At 32.2% G+C, this 20386-nt stretch overlaps 2 protein-coding genes across 3 annotated transcripts; one reads left to right on the forward strand and one right to left on the reverse strand.

The window, feature by feature from the left end:
• Positions 1-725: 725 nt before the first annotated feature.
• On the reverse strand, positions 726-5987 carry LOC134250668 (lysosomal acid glucosylceramidase-like). The gene is made up of 10 exons (XM_062733025.1): positions 5974-5987; positions 5229-5426; positions 4853-4993; positions 4435-4568; positions 4012-4184; positions 3371-3608; positions 3053-3277; positions 1720-1881; positions 1288-1412; positions 726-946 (listed from the first exon to the last, which is right to left on the reverse strand). Exons 2-10 carry the CDS (start codon positions 5410-5412, stop codon positions 841-843), a joined length of 1488 nt encoding a protein of 495 aa, XP_062589009.1. The 5' UTR covers positions 5413-5426; positions 5974-5987; the 3' UTR covers positions 726-840.
• Positions 5988-6885: 898 nt separating this feature from the next.
• LOC134250666 (protein phosphatase 1 regulatory subunit 36-like) lies at positions 6886-20255 on the forward strand. 2 transcript variants are annotated; one of them, XM_062733023.1, is made up of 17 exons: positions 6886-6980; positions 7169-7236; positions 7877-7942; positions 8625-8816; positions 9111-9212; positions 9313-9453; positions 10540-10582; positions 10979-11061; positions 11173-11228; positions 11410-11491; positions 12344-12373; positions 12597-12686; positions 13165-13254; positions 13980-14084; positions 14327-14367; positions 15213-15258; positions 19962-20255. In XM_062733023.1, the coding sequence occupies exons 1-16, from the start codon at positions 6945-6947 to the stop codon at positions 15233-15235; spliced, it is 1248 nt and encodes a 415-aa protein (XP_062589007.1). In that variant the 5' UTR covers positions 6886-6944; the 3' UTR covers positions 15236-15258; positions 19962-20255. The 2 variants fall into 2 exon arrangements, with proteins under 2 accessions (XP_062589007.1, XP_062589006.1); XM_062733022.1 differs by lacking the exon at positions 15213-15258 and having other exon boundaries at positions 19962-20252.
• Positions 20256-20386: the final 131 nt, after the last annotated feature.

The following is a 20386-nucleotide window of genomic DNA, read 5'->3' on the forward strand; positions in this document are numbered from 1 at the left end:
TAAAATCTCGCTAGATATCGCGTGATTTGACTCGCAATCATACAAACGTTTTTTTGTACATAGATTTCAAGCACGGATATGACTACGACAACAAAACAAGACTACCAGTGATTACATTGGTTACGATAAATTAATCAACATCCCTGCCATGAAAAAGGAGATACAGCTTTTAAGAATTAGATGAAAACATTTGACATCGTCTTTAAAAGCACAGAAGCTCACAACTTTATCAATAAAGTCAATAGAAATCACTCGATTGACCAAGCCATGTTGCACATCTCTACTTTCGTTTTCGATCATCGCGGGAAATCTGATTTATATAACGAAAGATAGGAACTTGTTTTAGATCTAGATTAAACCATGTCATCATTTGTTTTGTTTGAAAACTGAATGAACATTCAGAATTATTGCTTCTAGGCTATATCAGCAAAGATCACTCTTCAAAAGGCTAAGTAAAGCAGCCAATCCAAGCAAAATGATGAGCATGAAAAATATTTGAATTTGTACAATTTATGTCAAACTTAAGGTGTTTCTGTCTTCTTCTTTGCTGTTGATATTTAAGATTAATTAGTGTAGGTACCTGATTTCATTTAAGGCTTATAATATACATGTATATTACATGAAAGATATCAATAATTCAAGTGTTAAACAACACGCGCACAATGCTTCCGCTTTTGAGGTCTGAATCTCCCTATTTTTCATCACAATAGGTTAACATGTATGTCAATGTTGATAAAAAAACAAATCATTCATAAACACCACTCAAAATAATCTTATTGCACATTTCAAAATATCACAGATAGCTTTTAACAGATAAACTTATGACTACTTTATAAGTAGTTAAGATGGCCACCACAGTAAAGTCTGTATGGAGTGAGGTTTGAGGTTGACGTTAATGTATCCTATGGAGGGATCTCGAAGTGCTAAGGTGACATTTCTACCAGACCTGAAAGGATATGAAAATACAAATCAAATTCATCTTAAAAATCAATCTGATGAATCTGTTTCAATGCAGTGAATTTATGTCCACTGGCCTAAACACACTACATAAAGATTTTTTTTTAAAAAATAATAAATTTATGTCCATGCATGCACTAGCTGTCCTACTTCTCACAATTGTGAAAAATTATGGTGAAAATATTATGAGTTCAACTTTTAAAACTTATAATCAAATTGAGAAAAATAAAAGATTGAAATGCTTTCACACACAATAAATAGATTTATTAAGCAAGATAAAAGATGTTTTTAACTTTATACATGTATAGATTAAAGTTAAAATAGACTCACTTGTTCAATAAAACGCATACAATGGCTTTGTCTGGCCGCAGGAAGCCTACAATCTGGATATCTTTCTGGAGCGACTGACTTGGTACTAGTTCAATTCTCATTGATCCAGGAAGGATAAACTTACTGTTCATGGCAAAGAAAAGAAAAAGAATTCATTTTACAAAATTGTTAATTATTAAAAAGTACAAAATTTGTTTATCCAACCCAATAACTTCCAACTGTCATGCTTCAGCATGCAAACTGTATTTTGACTTCAATAAAAATTCTTATTGATAGAAACAAGACATAAAAAAACATGGGGGAAAAAAATCAGGACCAGGGACTTTCCTCAGCAGATCAAAATTAACTTTAAGAGATGTATATTTGAGCTATTGAGTCACCTGAACTTAGCAATTAGACTACACTGTCCTTAATTTTAAGAGCAAAAATATGAAAATGTCCCATTACATAGAACATTGGCTGTTTATAGAATTCATCCGTCTTTGCATTGACTATAATGGGACTGTCCACAAAGTTTTTCACCCAGTTCGGTCCTCCCTCCATGTCTAAGGCTATATTCCAATCTGTCCATCCACAGACAAAGTTATTCAGATCCTACAAAACAAATATCAAGTGGCAACATTTGGGAGGAAAATGTGCATGTTGGTCCTAAAAATACAGATGCTGCAAAAAAAAAAACTTTTTCTTTTTAAAAATTCTTATTGATAGAAACAAGTACATCAAAAAGACATGGGGGCAATGACATTTGCAGATGTCCATTCCTTATAATAAGCCTCACAAATGGTGCCAGCTAGGGGCTCCCTAGCCCTGGTAATAAATATACAAATATACATAAAGACTTTGCTATATGTGTAACAGTAATAAAATAAATTGCATAATTAAAGTATGCATGTAATAATATGCAATTATATGTTACAATGAGAACAAACACACAAAATACTGTCGATCACATTCCATGGCAACAGAAAAATAGGGCAAGGTCACCCTCTTTAATATACTTGATTATACTTGATTCCAAGACTCTATAGTACATATATATTGATATACTTAAATAATAAAATGCTTTCATTGGTTGTTAAAGTACTGAAATTATAATGTTGCAGATGTTGCAGGACACATACTTAATTTTTTCTGCAATAACTGTGATGTTATTTCCCATACTAACAAACAACAAAAGATATTTTATTGTTTACATTTACATCTGTATGAAAAAAACATAAATGAAATATGTTAAATATTGTAATATATAAAAATATATCATTGTATGCATAACTGATGGAACAACCATTGTTCAAAGAAATCTATGCATGTGGATTGCGTAGTGTTGTTTATACACTGATTAATGGAAATGGTCTTAGTAAGAAATAAAGGAAAAAATATTCAGTATATGTAAATGTATAAATACAAAAATACATTATTTAATAAAAAGAAGGAAAAATAACAAGTTTAAAGAGAGAGGAAATAAGCACCTTCTTCACGTTAACCTGGTCTGTGAACCCCTGTCAATCATCTGAAATTAATTAAGAAACCATAACGGCCATGGAATATACATTCAGGCTTTTGATGTTTACCACAAATGCCAACATGATAAAGCTTTGATTAAGCTCCTCCCACACCAAACTTACCATGGGAAAACCAACTGGTTGAAAACCTCGGCCTTTAAGCCAAAGATCTCATGATATGAAAATTACGTGTAATGTTTTGAGATTGTTTGGTCACAAGAATTTTAAGGGAGTGTTAATTGAACTATTTTTATGGCCAGTACCTGAATTATATCATGAGCATAATCCTCCCCTCTTTTCCAGCTCCCTAGGGCTACTTTGGAGGGATCCCATGGCATGGATCCAGCACAGGCCTCTGTGGCTAGTATGAATTTATCTGGAAACTCTTTGTGGGTGCTTGACAGGGCCACAGTGGGGGCCACAAAATCTTCGTACCAATGGACTGCTATCCCTGACACATACTTTCTAGCCTCTTCGCTACTAAAAACCTAGTGTGGATACATTAAATAGATCAGAAATGCAGATATTATGAGGATTAATTGCAATGTAAACAGTAATTTTTTCCCAAAAAGATAAGATACCTGTTCTGCCCAGTAGGGTAGCTGAAGTCGCGAGTCATCTAAGATCATCAGCTTCACATCACTTAGAGAGTTCTGCTGTAAAGCCGGTCCTAGATCTTTAACGATAAAGTCTCTCTGCATTTCTGGTGTCCAGCCCATCGCTTGGAAAGGGAAGTTTGTAATCATTCCATCAGTAGGCTCATTCTGTCCTGTCAGACCCCAAATAGGAATTCCATTATCTGCATAGGCCTGTAGAAACCTGAAAATAATTACAATTAAAATTTCTCCCTTACTACCTGTCAATTATTTCAATGTACATGTTGTCAAGTGATTTTCAAGAAAAATGTCCATTGCACATATAGTATTTTTCCATATTAGGATTCTTTTAGATTTTCCACAAATTTATTTTTAAAAAAGTTTTCATTAAAAGCAATTCCTTATCATTTGATTTGTTTTACATGAGCATGTTTTTGGAATACTTAAAGTAAGCTTAAGTTTGGAACCCTTAGAGTGGTAAAAGATAACATTTATTTATATATTAGCACACTGTTCTAAAATATTTTGTCATACTGGTAATACAGAAAAGTACAAAGTCTGGCTCTCTTAGGAGTGAAAGACCCTGATTATTATAACACATGTAAAACAAGAAAGTGTAATTATACTTCACAAAATACAGTGCCCAGGACTTGAAGTATGGTCCCCCTGGCTCTCCGATCAGGGTACCCTTTCCAGTCATGTTTTTGTTGGTCTTCATCCACGCTGGAGCACTCCAAGGACTCCCAAATAAGGTTAGATTTCTCTTGAAAGTCTTCATCACTGCTTGTATGATTGGTATCTGTCACAATTTTAAAAGTAGATGGATATGGTACTTTAAAGATAAATGAAGAGCTTATTCCAGACAAAATGTACGCTGATGATGGTGTTCTAAATATCAGCATAATCATGATTATGTATCACAATATTAATGGAGCATGTACTTTTTTATATGTAAAACTCCAAAGTACATTGGACATGCCAAAGTCTGATGGTCTCGTCATTCGTAAAAAGGACTTTTGAGCCCTACTGGTAGATGTGCAGAGCTGTACCTTATATTTGAGGTCCTCTTGAGCTAAGGAAAATTTGGTCAGGTTAAAATCTCCATCTGTGTCATCATAGGAATAAGGGTGTGTTGAGAAATCACAGCTGGCCATAGGAATTCTCCCAAGAGTATACTCAATACCTGGATGAAGACAAGAACTAGATTAGTTAAGGTGACACCAATGTCCCCGCTGATGTAAGAGTCCAAAAGTGTGAAAATAAAATAGCTTAAAATGTCAGAAAAATATAATTTAATACTGCTGCTTTTGTGTTTTCTGAAATATATTGCCTTAATGACAACATACTAATGCTGTGTGAAATGGTGTCATGCACCCATATTTCTCCAGAATTAACTTGAATAAAGTGTGAAGTATCCCCAAATGTCATTAAATAAAGAAAATCAAGTATCATTTCTTTTGAGCTCACCATCTGTGGAGTAGTAAGATGCCAGTAGATTCCTCTGTGTATTAGCCGACAGAGACTGGATGTTAATACCAGCAGCATCTGTGAAAGCTCCACCAAACCCAATAATGGACTGGAAGGTGGTATTCTTGTTCACTAAGATTTCTGTATGAAAAAAATTAGGATTCAAAGGATTGTGGGGATGTAATTATATTGTGGACCAAAATGGGTAAAATTGGTTCATCATTAAAGTTAAATCAAATTTTTCAAAACTGCCTTGAGTTCTTGGAAATCCAAAGTTTAAACATAATTTTTATCACATATATCTTGAATAATACCACAAAAACATTATACATTGATTTTTTTTCAATTTGTTAACTTCTGCATATCAATCAATTACCTATTCCTTGTTTCTGTTTGCTGGCGGTGCCATAACTATGAGTTAGACGGTTCCCTGTGATGTCTGACTGATATAAAGAGTAACCTCCCTTGCTAGATTTTTGAGGTTCCGTGTTTTCTACAGTGTCACAGTAGGTTGAATTACAAACACAAACATAAGCATCGGCACCAAATTCTTTCAGCATACACCCAACAGGCCCTGTAATGTGAAAGTTGTCATGCATTGATGCAAACTAAAAAAGTACTGACTTGCATTTTACTGTTGCTCCAATGATTATGTTTTAAATTAAAATTCGTTCTGTAACATAAAGTTGAGAAAATAAAGATTTTGACAATTATGAAGTTCAGCTCCATTTGTTGCACAATATAAATATCTTCTTTTTTTTTAAACAAATCCTACAACTCCTACAAAGTTGTAAGGAACTTATGGCATGTAAATTATAAAAATGCAACAAAAGTCCCTGGATCAAGTTGTTCATTTTATCATACATGTATATGAAAGGAAGCTAGGTAAATATTACGATTTTTATTACGAATTTTTTTAACTTTCTGATTGAGTGATCTACTTTTGAATGCAGTATCAATACATTACCAAATCAAAAATATAAAAATATGTAACTCTTAATTAATTTCAATGAATTAATTTAATTTTGAATAATCAATTTCATTTCATTTGAATAAAAAATTTAACATATTATTTATTTTATTTTGAATAAAAAAGATTTTATTCGGTTGGTTATAATTACCTTGTCCTTTTTGATGTGCTTACCCAAGGATACTTTGTAGCAGACTTGAGAAGAAGTATACGACAACAACGACGACAACGAGAGAGAGCAAATAAAACATGCGCTAACACAATTTTCTTGGAAACTAAACATAATTTTTATCCATATATTTTCATTATACATTGATTTTTGTCTGCTGCATAATATGGTTCTATTCATGTGACTGGCGATTTTTTAAGCATGTCTGACTGATATAAAACTAGAGGCCTAACAGGAATTACAAACACACAACTGAATACACCCAACAGGCCCTGTAGTGTGAAAGTTGTCATGCATTGATGCAAGCTCTCCCATTTAATTTCGTCTTTAAAGAAATATTATAAAAGTCATAAAGTTGAGAAATTAAAGATTTTGACAATTATGAAGACCTTGTTGCACATTAGTCAAAAACTAATTTAACTGAGAATAAAAAAATGAAAAGCAACATTTTATTCATACTAGGTAAATATTAAGATTTTTTAAAATTTTTTTTAATCCAAAATTAATTCACTTCTGCTTATAATTACCTTGTCCTTTCTCTCAACAGCAAATAAAACATACTCTAACACATTTTCATCAGACTACTATTCATGTGACCGACTTTTTTAAGCACTCGATAAAACTAGGCCTTACACGATACTACTGAATGCCGACTCCCAATTCTCTCATTTAATTTTGCAAATATTTAAAGTCTGACGACCTCATTAGTCAAAAACTAATTTAAATGAGAATTCAAAAGGATATTCATACTATTCAATCCAAAATTAATTCACTTCTGCCCGGTCAACAGCATCATCAGACTACATTTACCGCCAACTCTGGCGTGAACCTAACCCGACTGTAATAAAATGGAATAAACATCGGGATTGATATTTTTAATTTTTTTATCAACATTGTTGCTATGTGTACAATATGGAGGCAAAGTGGTTGAGTTGAAAATTATACAGTCAAAAATGTCGAAAACTGTTGGAGTTAATGAACATGTATCGGTAAAACATTGTTGTTAACTACAATAACAATTTTAAAATGATCGTCATCCTTATAAACTTGCCCCTTCATCATAATATAAAACAAAATCATATTTTATAAATTATATTTTTTTTTTTCATTTTGATTTTAACATATTGGTCTATTACTTATTTTGGATTAGATGTATTTTTTTTTACCTTTGTTTCAGGGACTGCTTCCGGTTGTTCCTGGAAAATGGATATGGAAAGAAGAAACAAAATCATTAGATTTTGTCAGGTAAAACTTTGTGCATTATTTATATTTTTTACAGTGGATAGCTAGGCTAATAATTTTGGATTATATAATTTCTTCCAGCCTCCAATAGTGCCCAAGAGTGTTCGAAATTAGCATGTCATGAAATGATATACTAGCGTCCATTGTGGTAAACAGTGTCACTAGACGCAATGAAAATAAAAAGATGAAAATCATTATTATCAAAATAAATTAAGTCATGAATTTTTAATGACCAAGTTATGTTACAGTATGAGATTTGAAGAAACTATATTTCACTGGGTACTCACACTGAATGTAATGAACATTAAAATTCCTAAATTGATGCATATATTTTCAATGAAGAAGTTATTTGAGCAATTCAACTTCTGAAGAGAACAGATTAACTTAACTTGGCCACAGTCTGCAGGTGGTCCCAACATCACAACCTTTCTTTGATTTAAACACAAAAACTTGTGTAGATTCTATTGATCTGAAAGTATAATTAAAATTCATTAAAAGTTTTGAGTTACTGTTTTACTGACAGACAAGTTGCTCTCAGCATATCCAACAAATACATTTTTTAAAAGAGATTTTTTGCAATGTTTTTAAATATACCTGTACTTGAATTTTCTACTTTACTGTGAAATTGTCATTATTTTCCCAGTGCAAATCCAATGGCAGAGAGGGACAGGAAGAAAAGAACAAGGGAGGGAAACAAGCTTAAAGATAGGTTTGTATTTTTTGGATGCAATTTTATTGCTCTTCGAACTTCATCCAATTATACCCATTTGTTATTATTGTATTTCAAAATTTCAATATCAGACAATTTTTTTTTATTTTCAAAATGTTATAATTTCATATATGAATGAAAAAAGTGATTTCTAGTTTTATTTCCATTTTATTGCCTTTACTAATTTGAGAATTAGATAAGAGATAATTGATACCCACATGTGCTGCCAAACACTATTTTACTTGCAATAAAATTGATAATTTTATTTAAATTTCAGAATTATAAACTGCAAAGTAAATGTATTTAAATCTACATTAAATTATACTTGAAAATTTGTGAAATGTTTTAAATGAAAAAAAATCATGAAATCATTTTGGTTTATGATGTTGTAAATGCTAAAAGTCTGTGCTTTAGTCTCCATAGAGTGTTTTTCTCTGTGTCATTTTTTTACCAGTTAAATTTAGTACAGTGTTTTCATTTCACTGACAGTTTTGTGCTGTGTCCGATTCCAAAATAGGCTCGCCGCTCATGTTTTATCTGAAGGCATGAATGTCAACCCCCATGACAAAACTTGAAGAAATCATTAAAGGATTTTTTTTCTTTCAAAATGATAACATGGACAACTTTTTAACAATATAAGACTTTAACAAGAGATTTAAACAGTTTATATTGTATAATTCAGGGTAGCCTCCAGTGTGGCGCGGGGTGGATACAATAGAGGACAAACCCGCAGAAACACCACAAAATCTCCACATCCTCCTATAAAACAAACAACAGAACACTCCACAGTCACGCTGGATGACGTCAAAGGAGTTGCTTACAGTCTGATATCAGACGGAGAGAATCTGTCTGACACATTTGAAGGAATATTTCAGTGAGTTTAGGTTGCATTGCAAATTAATTCCTAGGTGTTATTGGAGATGGCAAAAGATGTACTCAAACAAAATTAATGCACCATATACATGTAGAAGTTTCAATGATTGCTTCAAAAATTTTTCCTTCACAAAAACTTTTTAGTGTGAAAATTGCAAGAGCAATAATACATGCAAGGATAAAAAATCTCTTTTGAAAATATTGTATTACAACTACATTTCTGAATAACAGGTACTAAGAATTTTTTCAATGTACAATGTATACTTGCATTAATTTTCTTCTTTTTGTTTTTCAGCACAGACCAATTTGATAATTTCCTACTACACCTATTGAGCTATTTTCATTGTTTCTTTGATAAACTTCACCAGGAACACAAAATAAACACAACAACATACATGTGAGTAAAATCTTAAGTCAGAGAGTATATCTTTAAAATCTGTATTTTCAGTCTGAGATTATAAGATAAGGGATTATAATTCTATAAACTTTGATTTTAGAGAACCCAGTAAGTCAGAAAAAGAAGCTTATGAGGTAGCTTGTGCCAAGCTGAAGGTAGCTCATCGTCTGTTGGGTCAGTCCTACTGTCTCCTGGTGTTAGGACTGGGACTGGAGACAGTTCATCACATGGCCTGTGGAGGGTAGGATTTTAATTCAAACAGTGAGAGATTTTTAATCAAAAAATTGTAATGAAAGGTTAGTGCACATCTATCAATTATGAGATAACAAGGTGTGACTGGAAGTTTGCGCAAGTGAGTTAAGGCTAAATATGGATATTTCTATGCAAATGAGTTAATAAAAATGCATAAATTGTGTATTTTATGTACAGAGAAAGTTCAAATTGATTTTCTTATACATAGTTAGTACCCACAGTATATTAATGCAAGTGCACATTATGACGTCATATCATGACGTCATAGTTCTTTCCCATTCAAGGTAATAAAACTCATCAACAAAACAACGTCGGCGCAAGGGCATATCATATTTAAACTAAAATAAATAAAGTATAATATTAAGGAAAATATTCTTACAATTAATAAAATTGCTGCACAAATCCTATGCCCTTCTTCAATCGATAAATATTTTATTAAACTTGCACTGGACTATACATTTTTACCCTGTTTCAACTTAGAAAAATGTAAACAACTGCAGTGTCGACATTTGTGCAGCAATATCTAAAATCTTTGGAAAATTCTGCTTTTCTTTATACCTTGTTTCTGTAAAACAAAGTAAGGTATGTCCTTGCGCCGAAGCGATTTTGTTGATGTTTCTTATAAACTTGTTTTTACGTCATAATATGACGTCATAATGTGTACTGGCAATCGCATATCGTGGGTACCAAGAATGAATTAGAAAACAAGTCTTAACATTTTCTTTGCGGTATATATGGCAATTATGGGTCTAAATTAATTATTTTGCATAGAAACCTCCATACGTAGCCTTAACTCACTTGCGTGGCTTTTATTTTGATTCATACATAGATCAATTCATTTACATTGTACATTCAAACTTTGTTATTTTGAACACTTATGTCTTGAGCACCAGAAAAATGTTGATTGATTTGGCAGTTCCAATCACTTTTTTTATGTGTTTTTTTTTTTTTTACTCTCAATCATTATCTCATATTTTTTGATATCTTTCAAAGCAGAATCTTGGTCCCAAGATAAAGATAAAAAGGGTTGACTGTATTTTTATTGAACATGTGTTTCTTTATTCCTTTTTTCAAGATCAAGAGTCTCATCTACCCTTAAAGACAGGAGCATGTTTGAGGTAAGTTAATGAAGTATCAATTAGTGTAGATTCTCTGTTTGTATTACTAAATGTATTATACTGGTATACAGTGAAAAATTGGACAATTTATTTTTGATTTGTGCTCATTTTGTCTTGATCTCCAATATACCTAACATAAATGATATAGACTACTTCAAAAAAGAATTATCTATAACTTAATAGTTTACAATGATTTGGATGAATTTACATATTTGTCAAATACATGTATATACATGTACCAAGTATGCACACAACTTATTATTACAAGACTTTTTTCGTACCATGATCATGTAGAAAATGACAGCTATTTGAGATTTTTTTTCAGTGATGAGAATACTTCAGTGATTTATAAATTGTAAACAAGTAAAAAAAAAAATAAACTTTTTCATGTTTCAGACACTTTATTCATTCTGTGCATACTTTGTGTGGATTGCATTTAAAAAGAAGGAATATGAAAATATCAGGAAAGAAGTTGGAAGGTAGGTGTACAACCCAGATTTTGTAAAAAGTATTTTCTTTGTACTAATTGCAACACAATCACCTTTGATTTAATTAATAATAATATCAATTCATGGGATCTTCTTTTGTAGATTGCTCAGATCTGATACATTCAATCCTGCCATTAGAGTCAAAAATGCTCCTGATGGTAACATTTTCCAACTTTTGAGATGAACAAATGAATTGAATAAAAATGTTATGCTAATATTAAGAACACCATATTTTTGTTTTCCTGTAATCAAGCAACTGCAATTCTTAATTATTTTTATATCAAAGTAAACACAGAGTGCAACTTAAATGTCATACTGTTTATATCTTTATGATTGCAGAGAAAGATCTGAAAGATAAAAAAGACAAGGAAAACAAAGAAGAGAAGAAACTGACGCCAGCTGAATACAGGCGGCTTCATCCGTAAGTGAAGGTTACTTAGTACTACTCACACTTTGATGAAGAACACCCATAAACAACAGTTTTTCTTGTTGCAACATAATACATTATTAAGTTAATTACATATAATGTATTATAAGTCAGTGTGTATGTGTAATTATTTGAAAGGGGGTCAAATGATAAATAATCATGTGTAGTTTTGATGTAAAGAACATGGGAAAAATATGGGTCATTCATGGTCATGTCATAAAGAAAGTACAAAATGGTAAATTTTTACATGAGTGTAATAAACTTGTATCAAACATTTATTTTTTTTTTTATCCAGCCAAAATCTTCAGAAAAAGTAGTTTTCAGATGAAAACATAACACAGTAGTTGTAAATTTCTATGAAGCTAGACTAAATAATGCATATATACTAAATTTATCTTTAAAACTAGAGGTACTGTGAGCAATCAGCTCACTTAATGATACCCCAGCCTCCCATATAAATATAATGTGAATATAACATAATTCTAAAAAATGTGTAGTCAAAAAGTAAAATCTCATAATGGCAATATGTAATAAAGATTCTGTGAAAGTCTCATCAAATTTCATTCAGCGGTATGAGAAGAGTTGCGGATGAGTTCCCCAAAGTATAACAGACGGACAGACAGACATCACGATTACTATATACCCTCCTGCTTTTCAGGGGGGTGGGGGGTAGGGGTTATAATAAATCTCTTGGTTACACATACATCTTGCAGTCATAGTTACATTTGTTATTACCAGGTAATGTCTGCAAACAGTTTTCTTAACCAGTAAATTAAAAAGATGATTTATTCACAGAAATTTTGACAAATGTTAAGTTAATTACAGACCTTTTTATTTCTGTTTTAGAAAACGGCCAGCCATCAAATCAATCATACAGTAAGTACTTATAGCAATTGGAATTTGTTTATTGCTGAAAGGTTTAATTCTTTCCATAATTTTTATATTCTTTTAAAGTACGTTCCAAACTTTAACACATATTAATCTACAGTAATGTGCCCTAATAATAAGAAACATTGAGACCTGTAATACTTTTCCATGTTATCTTTAACAAAAGTTCTGTTTTAAAAATGTATGAATTGTTTTTTCTCTCTCCATGCAGCCAGAGATCCCCTGCTATTGTAGCAGTCTTGCCATCTCCGAAAGAAGAAGCCCATTGGCTGTTTAAAATGAGAAATGCTTTACCACCAAGGTAATTTTTCTGGAATAAAGAATGGTATAATTAAACAGTTTTAACTTTTGGAATTTAGATAAGATATGAACATATTTTAATACTAATCACTTAGATTTTTTGGAGAATTAGTGCAAAATAAAACATTTTTTCAACCTACAATACTGACATGAAATAGGAATTATAGAAACATCATGATACCTTTACAATCCTTAGGGCAATTTTTTTATGTCTGAATATGGATGATGTTTAGAAGCCTGTTTTCAAGCTGAAATTATCTTGATAAAAACACTGACACACATACAAACTCCATAACCCCTCTCCAAAATGAGACTATTGGAGCATTTTAATTGAATATCTTGCAATGCAGCAAAAATTAGAGGTACTGTGATCATTGAGATCACTAAATGATCCCCCCCCTCTCTTTTCAAGGAGGGGGTATACTAAGATTCAATGCTGCAGTAATTGTACTTATGCTGATTGTTGTTTGACTTTGCAGTGAGCTGGAGAAGATCGGTCGAGGAGAGGAGGAGGAAGAAGAGGAGGTTTTGGAGGAAAATCAAATTTACCTCAATAAAAAAAGCATCAAGTATGAATGAAATTTAAAGGACCTTTCAAAACTTTTTCCATATCTAGCATAGGTCATCATAAGACCTATTAGAGCTTCAATTTCTACAGAGAAAACATTGCTAAATGTAATTCATAAAAACACTAACCCTCAAAGCTTTTATCATATTTTTTTAGCTCAAGTGAATTTTTCTGATCACATTTTGTTCGGCGTCCGTCTGTCTGTCTAGCTGTCTGTCTGTACACTTTTCACATTTTCATCTTCTCCAGAACCACTGGGGCAATTTCAACAAAACTTGCCACAATATCAACAAAACTTGCCACAAAGCATCCTTAGATTAACAGGATTTAATTAAGTTTGTTTAAATGAAGGGCCACATCCTCTTCAAAGAGAAATAATTAAGAAATAGTGAAAAATTTGGTGGAATGTTTTAAATCTTCTTCTCATGAACCACTGTGTTAGGAAAGATGAAACTAATGTGGAAGCATCCTCAGGTAATGGAAATTCAAGTTTGTTCAAATCATGACCCCCGGGGGTAAGGCAGGGCCACAATGGATAATCAAATTTTTACATAGAAATATATAGGAAAAAAATTTTCAAATCTTCTTATGAACAACAAAGCCATGATTGGTTATATATAAGGAATCACTGTCTAGTTAGTATAGATGCATTTAAGCTTTTTCAATACTAGATTGATTTTTGCTTTTTTCAAGACAAAGTGCTCAGATGATTATTTTGTCTTTCAGAATCGGGATTATTGGTGAACCCCTGGCCATGTTTAACCTTCAAACATTGTCTCCCCTAGGGGCCGACAATGAGGACGAGGAAAACGAAGAGGAAGGAGAAAAACCGTGAGTTTTAGGAACTTCTTATACCTGTAGCTCAAAAAAAAAAAAATAAAGTAATTCCTACCTCACTTGAAATCAAATTATTTATACTTCAATAAGCTGTGAGTTTCTTTGCATACCTGTACCTTAATAAAAGTCAAATAATGGTAATTCAAACTTTCAGATATTCTTCCACTCCAGTATTTAAATGAATTTATATATAAAGGTGGAAAAATCTTAAATTAAACTTGGACATTTTATTTCAGCCCTCATGTGGAAGAGACATCAGGAGAAACAGTTCCTCCAGGTAAAGTTAAGCTAGCTATTTTAATATGGAGTCTCCTTAAAATTATTGTCATAGAATTCATGTATATTCAAATACTGTAAACGTATTATATTTGGCTGTGTATTCTTGTTAACAATTATCAACGAAATTAAATCCCACATCGCTAAATTTTTATGTATATATATTGAAAGCACATTCAAAAAGCGAAATCAAATCTACGCCAAATTGTGGATAACAAAACAACGAAATTTTATCCCCACGAAAATTTGTGCTCCTACAGTATATTTGAATAGCTCATTTGAAGTAGATTTTCCTGATTAAGGTCACTTCAGCATGTGTTGGTCTGTCCATTATGTGCATCTCTAATGTAATGTAATTTCATACCAGTTTATATTTGATTTCTCCAGAAACAGACAAAAATTTTTACACAATCATCTGGTAAAAGGGATTCGAGTTTGAACAAATTGAATAGTTATTACCTGGGTATTTTCATAAAGAGGAGGTCAAAAAATTGTAAAATGTCAGAAATAGAATGGAATCATTCAGAAATTATTGTCTTTTTGTTTTTGTTTCTATTTTGTTTAATGTCCCTCTCAAGAATTTTTCACTCATATGAGACGATACAGCTTTTTGTACGATACTGCTTTTTGTAAGAGCACTTGATTACACAATTTTACTTATTACAATGGAGTACACTGGTGTTTACCCAATTATGCTGAATAATTAAGGCATGTGTATATTGTTACTTTAAATAAAATGACACAGTCTGTATAGGCTGTTGCTTGTGGTAAATATGTATTTGAGGAAGATAATTACCTATATTTATGGTTTATTTTAATGTCAGCTGAACTCGTTACACATTGCAGATGACAAGGAAAAGAAAGAATAAATATTCTTTTATCTACATATAGGGTAGGAAATGTCTAGTCCTCTAACAGGCTAGCAGGGTGTTTAGTGTGAACCGTTTTGATGAATATCTCCTGTTCTGATTTGTTCCACTGTACAGTGTGGTGTGCTGTTTTTTGTCCTAGTCACCCTCCCCCATTTGCCAAATAGACAATATTTTTCACATTTAATCTGTATAACTATAGTTTGTTCTTATTCTAGACTTTTTTGATATTAATTTATCTACACCCTTATCGATAAAGACTAAAAGTCTCATTTCTTAAACAAAGGCCATGGCTTAGGGAAAAAGTGCATTTCAGGTGTTTTAACAGGTCGGAGAGAATACTTCGAAATCGGGTATTAGTGAAATCGCGTATAATACTCGATATTAGGGTATCGTTGAATATCCGCGAAATCTGGTATAGGAGGTGTAATCACCTAATAAAACTTAAAGAATGGGATGGCGCATGTTGCCGAGTTAACATATATAGATACACATGTTTTGTAAAGGTATCACTAGACAAGTAAGAATTTGGGCGTCAGATTAATGCGCTCGGGACAACAAATACAGTACATTTCATGATCTGCACACAAAAAAGCGTTCGATTTGCTTTATATTTTACCTTATGTTGAAAGTATATGCATCTTCCTAATGTTGATTCCCAACACAACAGAATTGTAAAGTATTTGGAATTTATAATAATTCCACATCAACACGACAAACATGAACAATTTGTAAATAAATCAAATTATACGGAAACACATTTCACACACCAGATATGATGCCATGTATAAAAAGGGATTGTCTACCGTATCTAATTATGCATCATTAATTACTTTCACATTCATCTTGTGCATAAAATCAAATTTATTTTTGAATGTATAAATAATGTAATGATAAAAATGTCTAAAATTTCGGCTAAAAGAACCCTCTTTCTCTTTTTTTGAAAATCTCTTCTTTTTTATTTACCATTCAAACATATTTGCAGAATATGTCTTCAAAATTTTAGCAGAGACAGTGATAGTCTCAGGAATACAGTTTATGAGAGAACATAACTGTTGAGTGTGTGTCATCAATATTTTACCATTTCTTGGCGACTTCAAAAGGGGGGTGGGGGGGTTGACCACATCTGACAAAACAACCTCGACTGTGTTCTACATGTGTCTAATAGACCTCTCTTTGAATGTCACGGTCGGTTAAACTCGGTCATATATTTTTAATCGTAGGGAAGGGGGAGGGGGGGGGGGGGTTAGGTTCAAACTTTAGTACCTAAATTTTTCTCCAAACACCAAAACTTTACCCATTTTTAGCCTATACTGCGAGGTGTTGTGGAAAGTTGGGGGGGGGGGGGCTTAACCTATGTAACAAGGTTCAATGTCTATACTAAGTATATATTGAAAAAACAACTTCTCCTAGCCCCCCCCCCCCCCCCCCCCCCCGGTTCGACGCCTATGATAAAGAAAGGAAGTGGCTACGATTTTTATGAAATTTTAATGTCCGATGAGGAATTTTATTCCCAAAAAGTAAGACAAGAGTTTCCAAGGCAATTGAACACTCCATTATTTCAGTCTTTACATGTTAATTCATAAACGTAAAAACTATAAAAAATGTGAAAACTTGACTATGTAATTCATATTTCAATATGACTGTACCTCGATCTATATTGAGAAATTCAATGTATTTTAACTTCATGAAAAGATGTACACATTTGCCTTTTATTTATACCCCCCCCCCAAAAAAAAAACAAAAAAAAAAAACACGAAAATCCTGTTCATATGACTTCTCGCTCTCAATTTTCACACAAATACATAAAATAAAGGTAAAATAGTATATTTTGTATCGATTAAAATGCAACCAAAAAATTTACGGTGTCTTTGAAATAAAAATTTCATGCTAAATTGACATTAAAAAAAAAAGATCTCAGCTTCAATTAGCTATTTTCAAACTGTTTTCCCGTGGGTATTTATTTCATCTTATTTTATTTTCTTCTTTATAATAACGTTGGTATTCTATTATTGCAGAGATATACAATTATGACTCCCTTATACTTTACTATCTAACTGTTAGGAGTAATTTATATTTCACGAGAAAGGGACGCCATACATTTTTCAGTAAAAATACATAACACGGCGCTAGTCGTTTAATTTCTTTAAAATTTCACGTTTTCTGAATAGTGCCATACATGTTAACTCTCCCGATTTAGGCGGGAGTCTACCGCTTTTTCACTCCATCTCCCGCCTACCGATTTAATTCAGAAATCTACCGCTTTTCTACAAAAGCTGCGTCTACAGTATTTTTGGTTCGCTTGGGTCCAATCCATTTTTGAAGCCACTCTCATGAAATCTCGCTAGATATCGCGTGATTTGACTCGGAATCATACAAACGCTTTTTTTGTACATAGATTTCAAGCAAGGATTTGACAACGACAACAACATAAGACTACTAGTGATTACATTGGTTACGATAAATAAATCAACATCCCTGCCATGAAAAAGGAGATACAGCTTTTAAGAATTAGATGAAAACATTTGACATCGTCTTTAAAAGCACAGAAGCTCACAACTTTATCATTAAAGTCAATAGAAATCACTCGATTGACCAAGCCATGTGGCACATCTCTACTTTCGTTTTATCATCGCGGGAAATCTGATTTATATAACGAAAGATAGGAACTTGTTTTAGATCTGAAAGATTAAACCATGTCATCATTTGTTTCGTTTAAAAACTGAATGAACATTCAGAATTATTGCTTCTAGGCTATATCAGCAAAGATCACTCTTCAAAAGGCTAAGTAAAGCAGCCAATCCAAGCAAAATGATGAGCATGAAAAATATTTGAATTTGTACAATTTATGTCAAACTTAATGTGTTTCTGTCTTCTTCTTTGCTGTTGATATTTAAGATTAATTAGTGTAGGTACCTTATTTCATTTAAGGCTTATAATATACATGTATATTACATGAAAGATATCGATAATCCAAGCGTTAAACAACACGCGCGCAATGCTACCGCTTTTGAGGTCTGAATCTCCCTCTTTTTCATCACAATAGGTTAACATGTATGATAGTGCAAAATTAGAAAATTAAGTATATGGAATACTTTAATGGGAAATAAAGACAAACGAAGTGTAGATATTTGTTTTTAGAAATTATATTGATAAATAATAACGCCAGTGTGTCCTCTTTGTTACCCCAGCAGTGTTTGTTGTGTGATTTTAAACTTATTTGACAACCTTATGAATTAGGTTTAATAAAAATAAATCCACAAGATACTGATGTACAAGTAACAGTAATGGCATAATGCGCCGTTGCTTTATTCTTTAGTTTTTATTGAAAGTTGCACGGAAAGCCCGAATTAGCGGATTCAACGATACCCTAATATCGAGTATTATACGCGATTTCACGGATAATACCCGATTTCGAGTATTCTCTCCGACCTGTTTAAGGCAGACTCTTATGAACAGTTTAAGTCTTACTTATAAAAGTAAACCCATATTCAACACTGCAGTCTCGTACATTTGTAAAGTTACATATATGAGCAATTTGTATAGTCCAGCTTATAATATTTCTGTCAGTTTGGAATAAATACAGAATACTCAGGTTGCTTTTCTAGATGGACTGAAGCAACGAAAAAGGTTGCTTAGCAACATGTTTACAAAGTTTGGTAAGATAGAATAAACTGCATGAAATCTTTGCTATTTTTTAGTCCCTAAAACTGAAAATAATTCATATAAAGTCCAACAGACAATTGACATAATCAAAAAGCATGATTTAATTGTGTGTATAACTCTAGTATTAATTTTTTTTTTTTTGTATTTCTATCATTTGATGAAAGGTCCAATAATTCTAAACATTGGTTTGCAAAAACACAGTTGAGTGTGTGCATCATGTGAAATTTGTCATCAAATGGTCATGATAAAATTAACAAAATTTTTTGTAAAATTTTATGTCTTGATTAATGTGTGCTTGCTTACTAGTATTAATACCAAATGTGTTTCTTTTTTACAGTTTAACTGAATACGCCAAATTATTAAAAATATTTGATCAATACATGTGAATATACAACTTCACATTCACTACCGTAAATCTGGAAATTTTTGTTGTAGATAAATTTTTAGCAAATTTGCGAGTTCATTGCATTTGCAAAAATATTTTTCTTAAAAAATAATTCAACAATAATAAAATGTAAACAAAGTATAGTGGTCATTCGCAAAATTTTAAACGCAAAAATAAATCGATAGCATTTTGACCCAGAATCGCAAAATAAAATCAATGTAAAAATTTCCAGATTTACGGTATTGTAGTAAACAAAGATTTTCCATTGAATTCAGTAAGGACAACAATTTGATTTAGAAAAGGGGAGGGGGTTGGTACAGTCTTGAAATAATATACTGTCCTAAAAAATATTAAAAATAAATCCTCTTTGCTTAACTGGTAAGAAAATAAATAATATGTCCTTTCAGGTGCAAGTACTACCCCTACCCCCTCACCGCACCCCCAAATAATATTTAATTTGGAGCTTGGCAATTGTCTTTTTTTCCACTGAGGTACAAAATAATTAATCTCTTCTTCAAAATTTTGTGCCCTCCCCCTTCATCAAATTAAATAGTTGTCCAGTTATCATTCCATAATATTTCTTAATATATAAAGTCAGTTTGAAAACCCTTTGCTTTCAGCTATTATTGACTTAACCATTTCTATGTGTAATATTTTCTTTCTTTTTTTTAACAGAGCAGAGAGTTAGTAGACAACAAACAGCAGTGTCCACGGCCACACTGGATGCAGAGGGATCCTAACAACAATAACAACAAAAACAACAACAACAACAAAATCAAGACATTCATAAACACTAATGGAATGATCAAATTATTGACAGTTCATTTGAATGTTCTGTGATATTGCACTTGCACAGTGATTTTACACATGTGTATGTATCGGAATAAATTGTACTTCTGAAAATTTTCCTCTTTTTTTATTTTGTTTGCATCAGGTTAAATGTAGACTGTAGTGTTAATAAGTACAGTAAAACACGCTTATAGCGAGCACGATTATAATGAATTGATGCTCATGGCAAAGTGATTTTATAATCCCCTTGACTTTGAAATACAGAAATCTTGAATAGAGTGGGAGGTTGTGGGTTCGAACCCAGCCGGGAC

Source organism: Saccostrea cucullata, unplaced genomic scaffold (genome assembly GCF_032062105.1).
Source record: "Saccostrea cucullata isolate Sc308-1 unplaced genomic scaffold, CSIRO_AGI_Scuc_v1 ctg10, whole genome shotgun sequence".
Classification (NCBI taxonomy): Eukaryota; Metazoa; Mollusca; class Bivalvia; order Ostreida; family Ostreidae; genus Saccostrea; species Saccostrea cuccullata.

Coding starts and splice junctions, on each gene's coding strand:
- LOC134250666 (XM_062733022.1), top strand. CDS start 6,945: ATGTCGAAAACTGTTGGAGTTAATGAACATGTATCG. Junction 11,229..11,409: donor AGTCAAAAATGCTCCTGATG/GTAACATTTTCC, acceptor TTATGATTGCAG/AGAAAGATCTGAAAGATAAA. Junction 13,255..13,979: donor CTCAATAAAAAAAGCATCAA/GTATGAATGAAA, acceptor TTTGTCTTTCAG/AATCGGGATTATTGGTGAAC.
- LOC134250668 (XM_062733025.1), bottom strand. CDS start 5,412: ATGCTGAAAGAATTTGGTGCCGATGCTTATGTTTGTGTTTGTAATTCA. Junction 3,278..3,370: donor TACCCTACTGGGCAGAACAG/GTATCTTATCTT, acceptor TATCCACACTAG/GTTTTTAGTAGCGAAGAGGC. Junction 1,882..3,052: donor ATGCTCATGATATAATTCAG/GTACTGGCCATA, acceptor TTTGTTTTGTAG/GATCTGAATAACTTTGTCTG.